This window comes from Pundamilia nyererei, unplaced genomic scaffold (genome assembly GCF_000239375.1).
Source record: "Pundamilia nyererei isolate P.nyererei 1_Seehausen unplaced genomic scaffold, PunNye1.0 scaffold00294, whole genome shotgun sequence".
In the NCBI taxonomy this organism is placed as follows: Eukaryota; Metazoa; Chordata; class Actinopteri; order Cichliformes; family Cichlidae; genus Pundamilia; species Pundamilia nyererei.
The window spans coordinates 301,254-322,344 of NW_005187695.1; the positions used below are offsets into that span (position 1 = coordinate 301,254).

Consider the following 21,091-nt stretch of genomic DNA (forward strand, 5'->3'; position numbering starts at 1 on the left):
TGTGGGTCCCAATCAGCCAGGGTTGCAGGTGAGCTCATTGTGAAACCTGGCCCCTCCCTATCATGTGATTTCCTGAGGTCAGATGGCCCAGGATGTGAGTGGGCGTTAAGGCGTCTGGGGAGGGATCTCAAAACTGGATTATAGATGGCGTTGGTGTCGTAAACCACCGCCTCTGTTCAAAGATGGTCGCTCACAGTGGACATAGATGCTTCTTTCACTCCTCTTTCAAACCATCTGTCCTCTCTGTCCAAAATGTGAACATTGGCATCCTCAAAAGAGTGACCTTTGACCTTTAGATGCAGATGGACAGCAGAGTCTTGTCGCGTGGAGGTGGCTCTTCTATGATGTGCCATTCGTTTGTGAAGAGTTTTTTTAAGTGTGTTGCTGGGTCTGGAGTACACTGGGATGTCGTGCTTGAAGTAGTGTTTCAACAACATCCTACTATTGTCGTCTCTTGTTCCATGGCTTCATATTTACCCTCTCTCTGCGGTAGGCTTGCTTAGCATGGGGGGTTAGGACCCTTACAGACGCCCCAGGTGGGAATCAAACTTGCACCTCCCGGTGTGTAGTTTTACCACTACACTATCCAGCTATGTTTTTTTTTATGATACTGTAAATACTTTCCAGGTAGTTTCCACAAAGCAGTTCTGTTTGAAGGACCCACAACATTTAATCCCATTCTTGACACATGGGTATTTGCACTTTTGCTATTCGTGTAGGTTATTATATCTCTTACCGTTTTTCTCACTACACAACTCACCTTTTAACCTTGGATTTTAGAGTTCAGTCCTATCAGGTTTTCTAAGTTGTGTCTTTCTTTTAGGGTCTGCTTTTAGTCACAATACATTTATTTTATTGATCTGTGGTTTTCTCTTATTTACTAACTTGGTAAATGTTGTTCCTTTTAAAATGAGCATTTCATGAATATTACAATTGTTGCATTCTGCAAAATGTAGTTAAGTGCTCAACTTTATGGTTATCATTAACACAACTTAATAATGTACTGATACACTTAAACTCATACTCAAGTGTACTTAAACCTTTTTAAAACAGGATTTTTCTTTAGTATTGTCACAGTGTAGAATTAATACTTTAGGAACTTCTTTCCTTAAAAAATATGAACGAAAAGAGTACTGTACTGTAATTATCAAGATTTTTATTAAGCATACTGTACATTCATGTACCAAACAGCATCACATGAAAGTCTTCTCCTGTGCTCAAGAGTACTGACAGGAAGGCCAGAGTCCGCTAAATAATGAGGATTCAGGTTCCGCATGAACAAAGCGACACGAGGGGGAAAAAGAAAGCAAACAAGACTAGAGTGACTAGATTTAGTCTAACTTAAATCTGGTGAAACACCTTTTTCAGTGAAGAACATTCTGTCAGCAAAGGTTGGACTAAAACAGAGCAATAAATAGGCACTAGGGAAGTAGCCACATCAGCGCTAGGCCATTAGTCAGAGAGCTGTTGAAAAAGTGGACAGGCTGTTCGGGGAGTGAAGCTGTGCTGACTAGTAGTCAAATCAAAGTCCCAAAGGAAAGCAGGTGGAGGAGGAATCGGCTTCAGTGTTTGTGATTATGAGTCTGGTGAGAAAGCTCTGTGTGCGTTGGGGAACTGCTGAGAGCTGAAATCCGGGTCTTCCCTCACTCGTTTCTTGATGTCTGTTTTAACCTGAAAAACAATTGACTTCCATCATCAGTCAAGAAGGTGAACGGGCAGTCGTGTGACTGTGAGCAGCTTCCCTAAAGGCTACAGTCATAGTGGAGTTTAAGGTGATGTTTTGTCACTCATCCAAGTGACTTCTTCAGCCACATTCTGACTTGGATGAGTGATGAAAGGTAAGACTTTTACTTTGAATACAAACTGTCTCCGTTTACAGTTCGTGTCACAGTGTCACTCCTATTTAACTAGCAGTTACTGAGTGTTTGGAGACGAATTGGCATCTTCCAAGCAAACTACAGGTGACCACAGACTGTATACCTCTTTGCAACCAGTTTGATCTAATGAGTGCCAGCAACCATTCACCAACTAATTGAAGAATACACATCTTTCCCTAGTGCTGTGTGGTTCCCAGCAGATCTCTAGGCCTGTCTGGCAGTAGCAGCTTTAACCACTCTAGTAGTTTTCTACTAAAGGAAGCAGCTCTCCAATTTACTGGTGTGTGCTAACTGCAGGAACTGACCCTGCAGGACAATTGTCTTTATTGCCGGTTACCAGGAAAGGAAAAAAAGCAGCTACTCTGGTGCCGGGAGGTCTGAAAAAATATTTTCAGGGGTCTGATTGCTAAAAGTGGCATGCACAATTTTCCTCTTCACCAGAAGGCCTGTGATCAGTTACGTTTTTAAATTGCATAACAGCAACATAGAGGGTGCTCTTTGAGACAGTGTTTTGTGAGCTTGTAAAACGTTAGAAAGCCAGTTAACTGGGTCACAACATGACATTGTAACTGTGTGATCAGATGCAGCCACTGTGTCAAACAAATTCAAGTCATCACTGCTGCATTTTTCCATACTTTAGCATTGAGATGGACATTTTGAATCTTAGTGTCATTATGTTACAGGATTATTTAAACTGTGAGTTTCCTTTGCATCATCCTGGTGTGCTTTCACTCATCCTTCCTGTCCTTGCTCTTAAAAGCCCTCCTCATGATTTCCCAGCAGTTTTCCAGTTTGCCAGATCTATGAAAGCTGCGCTAAGTATGAACATGAACAATGTTCGATGTGCCTCTGCTTGATTTTTGCCAGTTTATGTAAGATGTGGTTACCTGTTCTGAATAAGCTTCCTTCACCTCCTGGGTCTCCAGGTCTTCCTGCAGCCGTTCAGCAGAGGTGATGGGCTTCACTCCGGCCGTCCTGGCTGCTTGACTCACTGCATCAGAGAGGGAGAGGAGGGCCGCACTGCCCTGTCCTGTCTGAAATCACACACACAAACATGCAGCATAAAGAAAAGGGAGAGAGGCCAAATTCTTACGTGATGACAAAAAGTTGCACCTGATTTTATTACCTTTCTGCGTTTTGCTGGCATGCCATGCAAATATGCATCAGACAATGGAGGCTGAGCCTTCATCTTCCTCTGAGTCATTATATCACACCTGATGATGGGAACCCATTCCTAAAACAAAGACAACGGAGAATATAAGGATTAAGCAGAAGTAGCTGAAAGGACAGAGTCATAGTTTAGGTCAGCTGTGTTACTGTGTTGCACTACAGCTAAGCAAAAAACTAGTGCCAGTACAGCAACAGCACACGGTAAATGTAAAGCAGGGACACAAAGAGTTAAACACTTTTTCCAAATGGAGGAAAAAGATGACAGTTAAAGCAGTAAAAAGCGGTGGGAGGGAGCTCTTACAGGAGGAACAGCAGCAGCCCAGCCATCCGACTCTCCAGCAGACTCCTCCCTCCCTCCCTCCGCTCCCGCCGCTGCCATGTCGCCACCTAATGGCACGGCTCCTCCTGAGGCTCCCAGGTCCCCAGGCAACACCCTCGTGTCCCGTGATGACACCCTCGTCTCCTGCGACACCGACATGGCCTCCTCTGCTGTGGTGGCTGCAGCTGGTGACAGGTTGTCCCCGATCTTTGGAGGTGGAGAACAAAACCATGAGGAAACTAAAAGGAAAACACAGGACCAGAACTGGCAAACTAAGGTCCTCTGAACTCTCGCACACCATTCTTACCGTTGCACTTTGTGCCTGTTCAGGCTCTTGGCCACCAGCTGCAGAAGACTGATCTCTCTGTGAAAGAATATCATTAATATTTATTAGCCATTTCAGACGTGCAGTTCAGAGAAATGTGATATGGAGCCGCCATCAGATAAGAGGGACTGCTCTCTCGGCATGTTGCACATGTGCTCTGCACTGCAGGAAACACACAAGGACAGTAAAACCAGATTCTGAGTCTTATTGCAGATGAATTATTGGCAAAGGCTTGAAAAGAGTTTTTGACTGACCTGCTTTGTCAGTATCTGCTTCGTGTCACTTGGAAAGATTTTATTAATATCAGAAGAGTTTCTTAAAAATATTTTAAGTTATTTTAACTATTTAGCTGCACAGTTTTGTTTCATGTTGTACTTAGATGGTTATGTTTTTGATGTTTAAGGCCATTAATTATCTTAGTAAGCCTGCACTGTTTCTTGTGGCCAGCAGGGGGCGAGCTTCCAATGAAGTCTATGACCTCTGATGACTTCATGGTTCTATTCTCAACTTTTACTGAATACAACATGATGATCACTTTGTCCAAAGTCCAAATTAAAGTTAAAGACGAGGATAAAGCTGCTGTATTCCAGGATTGGGTGATGAGCTGCTACTGTGCAGGTGTGTGGTTTATGTATCAGATACACTCCTCGCTTGTCACACACACAGCAGCAAATGCTCTGCTTGAGGCTTCTACACAATGACTTCACAATGACCACAGTGTCCGTGTCCATCTTTCATATCGTGTTTGGTAATAGCTCAGTCAGGCTGTCTTCTTACATGAAATTTGTACTGATCTGCACACATATGTCGCAACGTGCAAAGATTTATCTGTAACTGCAGGATTTTGTTTGCTGTGAGTCACAAAAAATGATTTACAGTTACACAACTCTAAACAGACACTACAAAAACAGCCTGATGCTTGAGCGGCTGCATCATGCAGGTGAGGCATGGGGATTTGCTTTCCTTGAATTTCCATCACGTCCAATTTTATTCTGAGAATTAGAAATTTAGCATGCATGCATGTGTGTGTGTTTGTGTCTGCTGCGTTACCTGTGTGTGAACTATGTAGCTCTGGATCTGCTCCTGTGTGATAGGGATGTGCTCCAGAATCACCTGCAGTCTCATCGTCATCATGCTGGTCATCCAGTTAACCAGACTGGGGCTGATGTCACTTGACATCCTCCGCTGGAACAAAACAAAGTTTTTTATCTCACACACACATTTTCTCCTGTATTTTGTGACTTTTTAGGTTACATCCTCTCTTTAAATTGTTAAAGTACACCACTTTTCTTAGTTTATATCTCTGACTATTTCTATTAACATCAAATGACAGAGCAGCTGAATTCTTCATTCTTTACTTCCAAGTTTATAACAGTGCACATGACACTTTCTCTGCATAAATCACTTTAAATAAACAAATTTGAGTAAATAAGTGCAGTACGGTACTTCTGAAGTGTGTTTAAATTCTGACTTTCATATCTACTGTTAAACAGTGGATCTCCATATTAAACTTGAACTGTTTCAAATAATGTGTCAACTGTATGTTTTACCTGTAATAGCTCAGAATTTACACTAGTTGATGCTAATTGATGATGCAGTGATAGAAAAAATATAGATAAAAGTACAATGGAACTGTCTCCTGTCAGAAGCACTCAGTAGCGCCTCTGTGTGACTTCTCCTGTAAATGTGTGTAAATAAAATTGAATTTGTACAAAACACCAAATTTGACCTTCTTTGACCAAAATGTAATACTTTCATTTGTGATAAGTATTTTTTTCTTGCCGAATGGAAATTGTGTACATACAATTCGGTGGTTGATAACAGCAGTTAGAGCCCTCTGGTCTCCTCTCAGGCAGTGAAGGTTGAGAGCAAGACACTCAAACAACGCCTGGTTACACATCTGTAACAGCTGGGGCCCAAATGTTTCATCTGGAAAACACAATTTAAATTGAATAATAAAAAAAAGTGAATGTATTGCAGTTACAAGTATAACATTTCCCACAAATATTCCACAGATAAACTCTTTAAGCTGCTGTTCGACACAAAATGAGGAAACAATGAGCTAAAGTTGAGTTTACCATTGCAGCGCAGAATGTGTGTGGCGATGCGAGTCAGCTGCTGTCTGAAGAAAGTCATGTTGGTCTGGGTGATATCAACGCCCTCCAACACGCTGACTGAAGACTCTCTCTGTTGGGTTTCAAAGGAGAAGATCTCTTCAGAAGTATTTCAATCAAAAGCAGATGGCACTTTAACATAACTGGCTATTACTCTAATGCTGTGCAACGGACTCAAGGTCTGCTGCTGCTTACCCTGTTTGCAAGCAGCTAACGTTTTACCTACAGTGTTATCACATCCCATCTTCCTATCATTGAGTGTGGCAAAATTCATTTGAACACTCCAGACTACATGCCATGCCAGCCATGACTGACTAGACAGAACATAAACATGCAAATGGTATAAATCGTAATCTTTATCCGCGATAGCAGCTAGGCTAGCTATGATAGCAAGTTGTTTCATCTAGGTGCTTCAGTATTGATGAGTCTGAATACCAGTTCAATACTTGTTGCTACTATCAACAATTCCAAACACTGTCTACCTTCATCTACTGCAAATTAAAGCAGTTTTATATACTTCACATCTGCTTTGCCTATCAGACAAAATAGCCCATTAATATTAGTCAAAGTCGAGCACAGCCTGAGCTCTGATGGATGTTACGCATGCGATGTTTTCCCTCGACAGTTTCTATTCTAAGTTATCTATTCTATTTCTAAGTTTCTATTCTCTGTATGTCCTGTACATGTGGCAGAATTGACAATAAAGTTGACTTTGACTTCGATATTCTTATCGTTTTTTAAGGATTTCAAACTGACAGCATACATGACAATTTTTTAAACTTTTCATGAGATGCAGATATGTGCAAAGTCAATCTATGGAATTAAATTATGTGCTTGATCAAATCCTGTTGTCATGAGAAGAGAGTAAGTGCAGGACTTACAAAGCTTTCAGTGATATATTCCTCCAGTTCATTGACAAGACTGTCAGCAGCAGCCTGTGAAAGAAAAAGAAGACAACACGCAGAAGGAAAGAAAACATCAATTATTGATCACGTTCACAAAAACATAAAACAACCAACAAAAATGAGGGATATGTTATGAAGTAAAATAGCTGCGTCTACTTGTGAAGTACCTCTAAAATTGCCAACAACATTCTAAGAATAATACAGATTGTGGTGAGTGGTACTGACAGCAATGTTCTGATCGGTGGGCTCTCTGCCGTTGAGGTAGTTCTGGTTGAAGAACTGGGCCAGTTGTGGCTGGATGCGGCTGAGAGGCTGGTGCTGACCATGAAGCAACATCACCAGGTCGGACATGGTGAAAGTCTGACACACCAACATCAGCAGCTCCCCAAAGAACCCTGGACCCACGATACAAAAAAAATGTACACAATCAAGAGGGAGACAACATACATATAAATGAGACTGTATCTGATATTATAAGTAAATACAGGTTATTACTTACCCGTTGGTTCCTCGGGACTGATGAAAATGTTGGTTGACTGCGACAGCCTCTGCATGAACTGGGCGATGCTCTCCGTGTCGTTCTGACCTTGGCCCAGAGAACCCATCATGGTACTGAGGACACCGCGAACGATGCCCGTGAACAGCTCCGGGTCGAGGGCTTCAGCTGCTGCTGCTGCGCCAGGATTAGGTGTTGGGTTGGGCCTTGCCCCGGGTGCTGGAGTGGTACCAGGGGGAGGAGGGGGTGGTGAAAAGATGGGCTGGGAGGCCTAGAAATAAAGTGGAAACAATATGTTGGGGTTTAGTGACAGTTTAAATGCAGCTGATTCTTGTGAAAATGGAAAGAACTGCACATGACTCACTTGCTACCAGCCCTTCCCTTGGAAGATATTGTGATGAATAAGAACTCATTTAAAATTATGTGTGTTCCCCAAAACCTTTTTCCTCCTTATGTTTGACAGGAATCTCTTGACAGCCAATAGAGATCGAGGTGATAGAGTTGTGCTCTCTGAGTGCTCTTTTGCTTGAATATATTCAGTTTCCAATAATCTAAATTTGGACATATTTCAACAAGGTAATCCCTCCATCTTTGTATTCATTTCTTGCACAACAGAGTGCAGATCAAATCCAAAGGTAATTTGCATGTGGAGTGCATTGTGTGCACACTTGTCAAAGACAGGAACACTTACCTGCTGCATGAATTCAGCCATTCCCTGGATGAAGGCTGGGACTCCAGACGTGGTGACAGTTATCGAAGGGTTCCCCGCCGCACCGCTTCCAGTGCCGCCAGCTACCCCCAGAAGAGAACCTAGAAGCTGGCCAAGGTCTGAAGGCATCTGCTGAGGCTGGGGCTCACTGTTGTTGGTCTCGTTTTGGTTCGGGGTGGCAGCAGTAGTGTTTGTAGCAGGAGGTGGTGTTGGACCCGAGGTGGAGAAGGAAAAGGAAGAGGAAGATGAAGAGGTGTGAGAAGAGGAGGAAAAGGAAGAAGAGGTGGGTGTGGATGTAGAGGAAGAAGAGGATGTGACCGTTTGACCAGCTGCAAAAAACAAACAAACAAAAAAAATCAAAACAAACAACTAAAATACTGTTGAAGAATATGTTAACAGAAACTTTACTAAAGTAGCTTTGCATGATTTACCGTTCAAAATAATGCTTATTTATCTTATCTAAGAGAAAGAACCCTTCAATCCATCCTGTGTGGAAAAAGCTGTTTTAACTCCTCCCCTTGAATGTCATCTTCTCTTTAAGCCAACTTTGGTTTGATTGGCTGCCCCTCATAAAAGATTTAAATAAAGGTCATTATAGTTAATTATTTTTTCCAAACAGTTTAAAAAATATATCTGAAGTAATATTGTGCACTTTTAACAGTAAAACAATAGAGAATCTGTCTTTAATTGTAGTCTGCCAATTTCAACAATGCAGTAATGATGTTGTCTGTTTATTAAGAACACAGCATCTACATGACTGAGACTCTGAAGCCTTTTAAAAGTGTTGCATGCACTGAAATATCTGCTCAAAATGTCTTTGATCCTGACCCTGACAAAAACACCCCAGATAGCATCGTACAGATCCAGGAGTACAAAGGAAAAGAAACGTTTAATATGTCTCCTTTACTGAGTAGATCATCTCACCCATTTGTCCAGGGAGCAACAGCTGTCCAACCAGTCCACTAATCATCTGGTTGAGAGCAGCGGGATTGAAAGCCTGTGAGGAACATATTATTATTCATTGATAATGCTTAAATATCTCATGGAAATCATCACATTGCATTATCCCCACCTGTCCCGGCTGCTGGCCTGGCATGGCAGTCCTCACATTTATGGTGGTTCCCCGGGTACCAAAGGCAGGAGGGGGCATGTTGGGTGCAAACGGGGGTCGGGTGAAGACAACCCGTGCCTGGGGTTGGGGGCCAGTACTGGGTGGTGGCGGGGGAGCGGTAGGAGTGGTGCTGGGTGTATTAGGGCATGTGGTCGTGGCAGAGGAGCTGGCTGTGGAGCTGGGAGGGGTAGGCTGCGGTGGGGTTGGTTGGCCGGTGGAAGCTGCGGTGGCGGCGCTGGTCGCTACGGCAGCAGCATATTGGCTGATTTGTTGCATGAGATTCCTCATAAAATCAGGAGGGAGGGAACCTAAGGGTGAAACAAACGCCAGGGAATTAGTATCACATGATTTAATTTAGTGTATTTAGAGGATTTTCAGCAGTTAGCAAACGAAGGCTTTCGTTCTCAAAACAATTTTCAGTATCCCACTTGAACTGCGGCATGATGGAAAAAAATTAAGCGGACAGAAAGCTTTTCTACATCATGTGGGCAACCCCAGCTCTTGGTACTTTTTCACTTTAGGTTTTAAAAGTACTTTGGCCCAAACAGCTCTGTAGCGAACATAAACCTAAACAGTTTAAAGTCTCTGCTGTCTCAGCCAGCTAGTTAACTTAACACTCAAGGTAGGAGACCAGCGAGTCTATATCTTTCCAGCGCCAGTTTTCTGGCACAAAAATTTACGGATTAATTTCATGATCACAGATTTTGTTTATTTTCCTAAACCAATGAGAAGTGATGTTCAGCCATGTAAAAAACTAAAACACGGGGCACATAAGATTTAAATACATCCAACAAAATTCATGAGCTATGACTTTGCTTTTAGAGCAGGATAAGTTTAGTTAGATGAAATATAATAAAATTTTATTAACACTAATAGGTGTTTTTTGTGGAATGGTTGAAGAATTTACATGAATGAAACATGCCAGTAAACTATATATGTCCAGCCCTTGGTGTGACTTGAGTGAAACCGAGTTTGACACCTGTTTTACATGAAGACATTGGAATGCCGTACGCAGTATTTTTTAAACATGCTATACCTGGCTGTCCAGTCATTTGCTGTCCAGCTGTTGCCGTGTTTGCACCTGGGCCTGCACACAAACAAGAACACTCTCAGTTAAAGCTGGTCAGACTCTTCATGAATGTAACATTTGCATTATCAGAGCCATTGTGTAACAGACACTGGAAAGACCATCTTGCTTGTAAATCCCGAGTTAAAAGTCCCATTCTGCAGGTCTCTGCTTGAGCCAGCAGTGCAGATGTGGAACTTTAACTCCAGTGCAGTGACAGACACACACAGCTTGAATGGAGCATTCAATCAGTGGCGGGTAGGGGACAACACACCGTCCGTGTTCATCTGCATCATGACCACCGGGACTGCCTGGTGGCTGATCCTGATGACCCGGTGGCCAGCCTGTCCCTGTCCAGCCTGCTGATTGGACGGGGAAGTCTGTGTGGGGGAGGTCTGTCCCTGACCTGCCTGTTCCGCCTGGCTGGTCGGCTGAGTGGGCGTGGCTTGTCCCTCAGTGCTGTTAGCCGCAACAGTCACTGTGGCACCCAGGTTCATCTGTTGGTAAAGACGTAAGCAGTCAGTCTGGTTTCCTAAGAGATTTTCACTTTAGTGACTAAAGCTGCTTCCATTCACTTACTTGCACTGGGATGTGGTGGTGCATAGCTCCAGGAAGGGAGACCGGGTTGGTGTAATGAGAAAATGGCCGGACTACATGCAGGTGACGGGGGACGGGACTCATTAGGTTCAATCGCAGGTCGCTGAGAGCTACTAGTGTGTTACCAAGGAGACGCAGACACTCCCACGTCAGGGCGAGTGTTCGCTGGTCCTCCTCTCTCTCCTGTAGCAGGAAAGAAACCAATCTTGTTGAAATCTTACCTCATCTCAAATATAAGGACACTGTATAGAGATCACATTTACTTTATTTTTAATTACCTGCTTCTACTTATTTTATTGTTTGGGTTTTGAAATCTTTACATTCTACCTACCAGAGCATTACTTTACTAACCAATTAGAGCTTATTGAATACTTTACATGTTATTCTGTCATGTCTCATCTTCTTAGTGTACTTTATCCAACATTTCTTTATTAATTTTATTTTAGTCTTATTTGTATTATTTCTATGATGATGTGTCAATATAATTATTTTATTTTCTCCAGAGTTTCTAATCATTTTCTTTTTTTAATTTGTTGTTTGTCTAATTGCAATTTATTAGCATAACTCTGACGCACTTGTCAGAGGAAGAGAGGGACGATTTTGGAGCTTTAAAGGACACCACATTTGAGTATGAAGTCAGCAGAGTGAGTTATGGGTTTTTGACTGTTTAAAGTAACTTGCAGGTTTCACTTACTTTAGTCAATGTTACTACTAATCATCTATCATATATATGAAGTCTTAGTATCAGCAGTGTTTCCCATACATACACTGTACTTAAATGGGATACCCGGATATATTGACAAACACCCAAAAACATTTTACAATTTACATTTTTCATCATAGGGATGCACTGATTTGATATTTGGATCAGCTATCAGTCTGATCCTGACTCAAAAAGCTAGATCAAATATTGGTGATGCAGTATTTTCAATTCTGTTTTCACTTTGTTGTTTTTGTTACAGTTTTTCATTTAATTGTAAACCGGTTAACATCAGTGATAGCTGCAATGATCCATTCCCCCAGTGTCTAACATTAAGGACACCCGCTTGGTCAACCAATGCATCCCTGGTTATTCGTCTAAAAAAGGATTTATAAGTATCAAAGCATCTGTTATACAAAGCACTGATTAACAATGTATAGTAAAGATTTCCAGTAAATTGTTTTTTGTTTGAATCCTACTGTATTGTTGTTATATTCTGCCGTGGTGGCTGTCTCGAGGATGGTGTGAGCTCTCTGGATGAATGGTTGCAGTCTCTCCTCAACCCTCCGCAGCTCAGACAGCATCTCTGCCAGTTCAGCCGGGCTGGGATGACTGAAAGAGGAAAGAAAGGCAGACTAATTAGAATAACACATCATGACAGAGACATACAGAGAAATAAATGCACAGTTTGACCTTTGTAGAAATCTGAGTTAGCAAGCTAGATTTTGTCTCACTTGGGTCCAGGTTGCGGTGTTGGTCCCTCAGATTGAGCTGAAGAGGAGGGTGGAGGTGGGGGAGTTGTTGGAGGTGGGGAGGTGTCCATGGGCTGAGCAGAGGGAGAAGGAGTAGAGGTGGTGGAGGAAGATGATGGAGGAGGGGGAGCGGCGGCAGCAGCAGCATCGGTTGTCTCTGTTTGAGAGGACGAGTCAGTTGGTCGACCCTGAAAACCGACACAAGAAAGCAACAGAACTGTTACTGAGAAAGGCAGAGTTTCTCTGCTGAGGTATTTGGGGGGGGATAAGTGCTCACCTCCATTCGTTGGATGACATCATTGATGTCCCTCAGCAGGTTCTCAGCTAAGACCAGCCTCAGCCTTGGCTCACTCTGCACTGGCTGGTCCATATCAATGTGCACATTCACAGACCCATTGCTCTGTAACAAAGAAGGAAAGGTGACAATAAAAAAAAACAATTCAGTGTCGTGTGTAGCTGTGTACTATTATGGCATCATTAGGATGAAGTTAAAACAATGTTACAGTTACAATGCTTTAGACTAACAGCCTTATTTAACCATACGTGGTTTTACTTTATACGCTTTAAGCACTACATCTACAAACCCAATTCCAGCAAGTTGAGACACTGTGTGAAATGTAAACAAAAACAGAATGCAATACATTTCTTAAGCCCATACTTTATCCATAACAGAACATAGAAAACACATCAAATATTCAAACTGAGACACAATTTCATGGAAAATATTCACTAATTTATCAGCAGCAATGTGTTGTTAAAATAATGAAAAGAAAAAAAAAAGTTGAGTGGGGACAAAAAAGGCTGGAAAAATAAATGGTACTAAAAAGAGACAGCTGGAGGAACATTTTGCAACTAATTAGTTTAACTGATTAGAGAACAGCATCACAGGACTGCATCAGTGCCTGTGGCATCATGATGCTGAAAAGTATATACAGGTGTTAGAGACATTTGCCTCCAGCCAGATGACATTTTGTTCAGGGAAAGCCTGTTTCAGCAAGATGATTCTAAACTGCATGCTGCATGTATTACAACAACAAGGTTTAATAGCAGGAAGTTCCAGGTGCTGAACTGGTCTGTCTGCAGTTAAAACCATTAGAAAACCATTAAAAAAATATGACATGAGCCGGCATGGTTGCAGCAGCTAGTCTCCTCATTCCCAGATGTTTATGGACTCTTGTTAAAAGAAGAGGGAATCCTCCCCAGCAGTAACATAGTCCTAGATTTCAAGGCCATGTTTTCTAAGCTTTCTCTGAGACATGTTGTTGCTAAATTTAAAACGAGTAAACATTTTCTCAGTTTAACATTCTGATATGTAATGAAACTGCAAATTATTTAATTCTGCTTTTATTTACATTTTTACATAGTTACCAAAAATTTTTGGATTAGGACTGTACTTTTATATTTCTGACTAATTGTCAATCAACTATTAATTGAACATCCATGTTTTGGGGGTGCAGGAGGAAGGCGGTGTACCACACAGGGAGAACATGCAAACTCTCACCCCAGTGCTGGTTGTGACTCTGGCATTCCTGGCATTCTCTCCCATGCTGGACACCATTTGCTGGACTGACATCTATATGAAGAGATTCAGGGATAGAATGACCAAAATGAAAACATTATTAAGAGAAACCAACAGAGGGAATATTGCATATAGACGTTAAATTCAAAGCAGAGGATCTCTCTGCTACATGTCATAATAATCAGTAGTAATCAGTAATGGAATAATAACATCAGTTCTCTGAGTTGCTTTTCATCACCCTTTGGTTATATCTGAACCTTTGCATGTGACGTTGGACCATAAGTATAACTTGAGAAGATAAAGCAGACCAACCTGTATTTGCTGGGGATCCATGATGTTGACAGGGAGGTTGAATGTGCCAAGCATTACGTAGCTGTTAGCGTTGCGATCGTGTGGAGGCACTTGCGATGTTCCCTGGGAGGAAGAAGATGGCCCACTCTCAGCTGAAGAGCCTCCTGACCCTGAGCCGGGCTGTGAGGGTGGAGGGGGCGCTCGCTCCACCAGGTGGATCACTTTTCCACCCACATCTGGTAGAGACAGTCATATACAGTTACACATCTCCAATCATACTTCAAGAAGAAAAAAAAAAAAATCGCATTTCTAACACGGAGACTCTACTTGAATGCACTACCCAGGTATTCTGCTAGCCGCTCGACTGTCTACTCGATAGATATGATGCTTGTCTGAGTCGGGGGGTAGCAGTCTAACCAGGAGCCCAGTCCTCTCCCTCTCCATGTCTTCTGGGGGGGGAACATGTGGCATCAGGGCATTTTCAAGCCAAAAAAAAAAGAAAATCTCTCCAGTGCATTCTGGGTTTGTTTTGGAAGCCTCTTCCTGCTATGACAGGCCAAAAACATTTGACCTAAGAGGCGCTCAGGACGCAGCCTGGTCAGATGCCTGAACTGGCTCCTTTCAATGCAGAGGGGTAGCAGTGCTACTCTGATCCCCTCCTGAGTGATGAAGCTCTTCAACACATTTCTAAGAAATCCTTTAGAGCAAGCCCATTTCAGCAATTTGTTTCAGTTACTACTCACAGCTTGTGGCCATAAGTGGGGATAAGACTGTAGCTTAACAGCTAAACTGACAGCTTCACTTTGAGCTCTCTTCAGCATAAAAGACCAGTACTGACCAACATATAATTTATCATATACGACTGGATTCTGTGGAGAACATTGTAACTGATTATCAAAATGACACTCATTTTCTGCCAAATACATCTTGCAGTTAATTACACATAGCTGTTACATTCTTTCTCAGCAATGGCCCACATCATCAACACAAATCTTTTTAAAAAGCAGCAGCAACTCTTAAAACACCATAGTAAATTCAAATTTATCTGTAACCAAGTGTAACCAAAATGTTAAGAATTCATTCTCTGTGTAATACCAAATACCCAAAAAACAAATTTCCTACTTTCCAGGAGGAAGTACAAAGACCAACAAGTGACAATCTAGTTCTGCATTTTATTCTTTATTTGCTTACTGTAGTCTGTCAGAGTCCTTTCGTCCTGCAGCACTCTGCCCTGGTAGATCAGCCTCTGTTTATCGACTGGTATACCCACTGAAGGGGCAATGTGCTCCTTGAACTCTTTCACCGTCAGCTACAACAAAGATTGAACAGACATGAGTAACGCCACAGGAAAGATGAACTAAGACTGAGAATTTCCTCCTGAGTTTGCAATGCGTGTACTTACCTGAGCACCAACAGTGTAGGTTCTGCTCTGGGAGTCTAATGTTTTCACCGTCACCTCTATGTCAGCAGTTTGTTCTTCCATTGTGTTCCTGTAACAGAAAGATGTATTTTCCAGTGTTTATAGCTCAGCTGAAACTGGATTCTTAAGGTAAATATGATGACTGTTATGTGAGAGTTTAAACACTTTGATGATTTGAAATCCTCTCATATTTCTTTCTTAACATAAACATCTACTTTTAAACATCTCTGTGAGATGTCAAATGGAACATTTGGGACTAATTAGGACAATTTACAGTATAAAACAAAGACTCTCACTTAAATTATCACAAACATATCTTTTGTCATTTGATTCTTGCTGACTCAAAGGGTCTGTAAAAACCTGATGTCCCAGCCAGTAATTACCAACTGATACTGCTCCTACAGCTATGGCCAATTATAATGTTTATTCTCAATTAATGTGTTAATGTTTACTCACAGGGTCTATAAAATGTAAAAAGAATATATCAAAATAGCTACAAAATATTGTGGTTGTTGTAACTCCTAGGTAAAAAATATATATATTCAGAAATGTAGAACATATAAGGAAGCAAAACACTGTATCGACCTATAGCAAAACTAAAAAAAAACAAAAAAAACCCACCATAAAATGTTAACTACAATACTTTTCTTTTCAAAAAAATATGTGCATCCTCTTGTAATAATAATTAACAATATTTAACTATTTTATTTATTTACAGCAATTTTTCCTCTACTAATGTTTTCTCAGTTATTTTCCTCTTTATTGGTGGACCACTCATGATGTTGTGGCACTAATGTGGCAAAATACCATTTCCTCACTTATCATTTTAAATGTTAAAGTTCATGATAGTAAATTTATTAAAAGACTGAACAAGCTGACAAAAATGGCCATAGCCATCTCTCTCTAACACAATTAGATTTGCAAACTTGCATCTGAACAAACTACAAGAACAGTGCCCTTTGGACAGACAAGACAATTGTGGAGATACTTGGCCATAATACACATGGCAGTGGATTAAACCAAACACAGCATATCAGCACAAACGTCTTATACCAACTGTCAAGCATGTGGTGGAGGGGTGATGTTTTGGGCTTGTTTTGCAGTCTAGGATGTGGGCACCTGCAGTCAGTGAGTGGATCATAAATTTCTCTGTATGTCAAAGTATTCTAGAGACAAATACGAGGGCATCTTTTCAATAACTAACTCTTGTCTACAACAGAACAGCTGAAAAAGAAAACAATCAAGGTGTTTTAATGAGCAAACCAAAACAAAATCTAAAGTTCACACTGCAATCTGATGTAATTGACAGGAGAGCTTTGTATAAATGAATGCCCGCCTATCTCAATGAACTGAAGCACAAACCATATGTAAAGAAGAGTGAGACTGATAATATCATACAGATAAAGATTACTTCAAGCCGATGCTGGTAAAGGTGTTTCAATAAGCTACTGAATCATGTGTGTACTTAGTTTTTCAAAGTAGGGCAGTGCGATATGACCAAAATCTGATATCCCGATATAAGAATTCTATCGTTGATAATGATATAAATCACAAAAATGTAACATTTTCTGTAAATTCTGTGAATCTCAGAAAGACTAACGTTTGAGTCTAAGGTTGTTGTTTTTTTTATTAGCTTTTTTACTTCTCATTCGTAAATAATCTGCTCTTTCACGTGATTCGGTTTATTTTGAAAAGTCTCAACAGGATCTTGAGCTTTATTGTGAAAGGTTTATGTGGAACATAAACAAGTGGACACGCATAAAAACAGGCGCTTGTCCGTCTATAGTGTGGTTATATTAAATATAAGAGAAAGAGAGAATTGTAAGAAATTAATATAGCCATACAGTGACCATCAAAACGATGAAAAAATATTGCCGTAAACAGTTTATTTTGCGACACCACGAAACAACCGTTAGTGTAAAATGAAACGATAGACGTTTTTATATCGTCATCCGATATATATCGTTATATCAAACAGCCCCATTTCAAAGGACACATTTACACATAACACACATGCTTTGTGATCAAGGTCATGGTAACAGTAGACAATGTAACACGTAGGAGAAGATATGTGAGAAACTGATAATGTCTTACAGAAAACCATTACTTCAATGTAATGATGCTAAGGGTGATTTTACAGGCTACTGGATTATTGGGACTCCATAGTTTTTCAGACACTACTTCTGCATTTTGAGTTAATTGTTGTTGAACTTTAACACAGTGTCATATGTCATGTAAGTATGTTATAATTTTCATGCGTATTAACAAACTAGTTATTATCACCGGATTTGCAAAGCCTTGAAAATAAGCAGAAGATGCATTATGCTTATACCATGGTTGTAAGGATAAGGTGTGTCTTGTTTTCCCCTCTCATTTCGTTTGAAATGTTTACCTAAAGAATATTTTTTCGCCACCATCTTACTTGTCTTGACAACTACACAGAATATGAATTTATAAAGAAAGTAGTGCCACCCGCAGGTGCAGAAAACTTCAGTTGCATGTTCCTTAAAACCAACAACAAAAACATGCAACGATTTTTTGTACAAACCACCGATGTAAAACCGAAGGAAACAGTTGAGTCCGATCAGCTAAACACTTGCTCCTGTTGTTTTGGACTTTGCGTGCTCGGTAACATCGTAATGTTGAGTAGTTAGCCGAGGAACCGAGGCTGCTTCATGCTGGGCCAGACACCGACCTGCATTGTCTTTATTTAAGCCTTTTATTAATTTAACTGTTAGAACTGTGGTATTTGACTCTACTTCTGTTTAACAGAAATTACGTGTAACAGTAGCTTACTTAGCCGCCAAAGGTTTGCTAGCATGAATTAGCTTTGCTTAACTTGGAAACCTGGCAGACGTCACGAACGAAGCTAACTTTGAGCTAACTAGCTAACGCTACTAAAACGGAACGTTAAAATTAGCATAGCAATCCGAGACAGTGTGAAATTTAGTTTTAATTAAGTCCGTGTCGTTAAACAGTTACCTTAAAAGTTACTATCCTCTCGACGTATCCAGTGTATGCAGCTGTTTTCTTATCATCAGCTAGCATGCAAACGACTTCCCTGTAGCTTCTCTGGTACTTGCCAGAAACTGCCAGGCTACACGGATATGACGTCTAGGCGGCACCGGAACCACTGCGCGTGCAGAGGGTGAAAGGAAAGAAAAATGGCGAATCTCGTGGAGGCGACTACCCAACAGCAGTTTGAAGATTTCTTAGCCAAAGCTGGAAAATGCCTGACCGTGGTGCATTTTCAAGCGGCGTGGGCTCCTCAGTGTGGCCAAATGAACGAGGTGATGGCCGAACTAGCCAAAGAACATGCGCACACTACGTTCGTGAAGCTGGAGGCGGAAGCGGTCCCGGAGGTGTCGGAGAAGTATGAAATTTCCTCCGTCCCCACTTTCCTTTTTTTCAAGGGGGGAGAGAAAGTGGACAGCCTGGACGGGGCTCACGCTCCGGAACTGACTAAGAAAGTGCAGCGCCTCGCAGTGAGCGAGGGTCCCGGTGGAGCCGCTGAGGGCAGCGGCGCAGATCTGAACCAGCGGCTGAAGAAGCTGCTCAACGCCGCCCCCTGCATGCTCTTCATGAAGGGGTCACCCCAGGAGCCCCGCTGCGGATTCAGCCGACAGATAGTGGCGCTGCTGAAAGAGCACAAAATCCAGTTCAGCAGCTTCGACATCCTGTCCGATGAGGAGGTCCGACAGGGGCTGAAGACCTACTCCAACTGGCCCACCTACCCCCAGCTGTATGCGAACGGGGAGCTGGTGGGAGGACTGGACATAGTGAAGGAACTGGCTGAGTCCGGAGAGCTGGAGAACACCTGCCCGAAGGCTGTCACCTTAGAGCACCGACTGAAGACCATCATCAATCAGAGTCCAGTCATGCTGTTCATGAAGGGCAAGAAAGAGGCTGCCAGATGTGGCTTCAGCAGGCAGTTACTGGAGCTTTTGAACGGTACTGGGGTGGATTATGACACCTTTGATATTCTGCAGGATGAAGAAGTGCGGCAGGGGCTCAAGACTTACTCTAACTGGCCAACCTACCCTCAGCTCTACGTGAAAGGAGAGCTTATCGGTGGTTTGGACATTGTCAAGGAGCTGAAGGAGAGTGGAGAGCTGGTATCAGTCCTGAAAGGGGAGTAGTAGATGGATCTGCATTGGCCATCTGAGGGAGGGAACAAGAAGCTGCTGCACATACCCAGATTAGCTCCAGTAACCCTGCAGAAGGGTCAAAATTTTCTCTAGTAACTAATTGTATTGCAGCAGGGGGATAGATTCACTATAATTACAGACAGAAATGAAACTGCTGTCAACAGTAAGAATTTACATCTGTTTTCCTTTCTGGTAATGGTCATTACTGGAAAGTTGGGCTACTAGAAATTCACTTAAGTAAATACTTCTTGCTGTCTGATTCTTGGAAAACTAATGACGTTAGTTCACAATATCTGCATTTTTTGGGATTATAGCTTTCCTTCCAGTGTTGACAGCCTCACGCTTCAGTACGTTATATAAACTTTTATTTTCCTACCCAGGCCAGCTGCTCACTGTTCACACCGTCCTGTCTGCACATTCTCCTCCAAGCTGTTTTTAAGCTCTGTGCAAGGATCACTCTGTTAACAAGCTATGCGTGTTTGTCAGTAAGATTACGATTAAAAATTAAAACAATTGAAAGTGTTTTTTCTCTTATTGTTTAATCTGTAAGCATTCAATCTATTCACCCTGTAAGCATTAGGAAACTGAGGAGACAACTGTTGTAGATTATTTATTTACTCAGTAGAGGAGACGATACAATAAGAGACGAGCCGCCCTGTAACAATGAAGCAGCTACATTGAAGCGCAAGATTTGACAGCCAGGTAATAGAACTAACAAAGTCTGGCTAAATATGTGTGATTCTCCTGAGGGGTAGAAGAAAATTACCACTTACACAAATCCTTTGTTTACAACACAGTTTCAGGGATGGATCTAGGTTTCTACATGGTTTTTCATTGACGTGAAACAACACCATCATGCACGCTGGCTTTAAGCTGGCCTCTGACACTAATCCCTTATGGACCTTCTTTTATTCAGGAGGATTTCTTTTTGTTTGGGTAAAGGACATTTTCCCACTTCTTAGTACAGCTTAACTGTGCAACATTTCTTGTATAAGCCTCAGACTCACAAGCTTAGAGACCAAAATTCAGTTTCATTTGAATGGAAAGAGCCCGAATAATTAATCAAAAGTCCAGAAAAAACACACTATATAATAGTTTTGAGTGAAATATGTATTTAATCCCCAAGAAAAACATCACTCAGTATGTGGGGTATTTTATAAGTACATGAACTTTGACCTATTGTCAATGTGGAGAAGCCTTCCCTGTATTTACTGCTCAGCTTCAGTGAACATCTCACCTTTTTTCCCCCAGTTTATATTTTTTCACCATTGCACAATATTTTTATTCTTTTATTTCGATGTCAAAACTTTTTTGAAGCATGTCTAAATATACTGGTTATAAAATGAAACTTTAAAAATGCATCAAATCTCAATTTAGGAAACAAATCAGGTTGGTTATCTACACAGCAGGAACGACAGTCTATCACCGAGGTTCATGTGTGTTATTTTGAAATTGAGTTAGAGCTGTGTTACACACCTGCTTCCACAAGGTGGAGTTGTTACACCTAATTAACTTTCTCCAGATAATTCACACTTGAAAACAAATAAATAAAAATCAGTTTTTCTACATCGT

At 41.5% G+C, this 21,091-nt stretch overlaps 2 protein-coding genes across 2 annotated transcripts; one reads left to right on the forward strand and one right to left on the reverse strand.

Annotated features, from left to right (window-relative positions):
- Window positions 1-1,139: 1,139 nt before the first annotated feature.
- Window positions 1,140-18,414, reverse strand: bag6 (BCL2 associated athanogene 6). The gene is made up of 25 exons (XM_013915377.1): window positions 18,354-18,414; window positions 15,354-15,441; window positions 15,143-15,260; window positions 13,973-14,187; window positions 13,643-13,714; window positions 12,419-12,541; window positions 12,124-12,329; window positions 11,869-12,001; window positions 10,672-10,872; window positions 10,367-10,589; window positions 10,063-10,113; window positions 8,988-9,334; window positions 8,840-8,912; window positions 7,898-8,244; window positions 7,210-7,477; window positions 6,936-7,105; window positions 6,687-6,740; window positions 5,770-5,878; window positions 5,496-5,620; window positions 4,742-4,876; window positions 3,674-3,730; window positions 3,349-3,573; window positions 3,004-3,111; window positions 2,765-2,911; window positions 1,140-1,671 (listed from the first exon to the last, which is right to left on the reverse strand). The coding sequence occupies exons 2-25, from the start codon at window positions 15,432-15,434 to the stop codon at window positions 1,576-1,578; spliced, it is 3,684 nt and encodes a 1,227-aa protein (XP_013770831.1). The 5' UTR covers window positions 15,435-15,441; window positions 18,354-18,414; the 3' UTR covers window positions 1,140-1,575.
- Window positions 18,415-18,526: 112 nt separating this feature from the next.
- On the forward strand, window positions 18,527-20,041 carry glrx3 (glutaredoxin 3). Its single transcript, XM_005750956.2, has one exon. It carries the CDS (start codon window positions 18,536-18,538, stop codon window positions 19,508-19,510), a length of 975 nt encoding a protein of 324 aa, XP_005751013.1. The 5' UTR covers window positions 18,527-18,535; the 3' UTR covers window positions 19,511-20,041.
- Window positions 20,042-21,091: the final 1,050 nt, after the last annotated feature.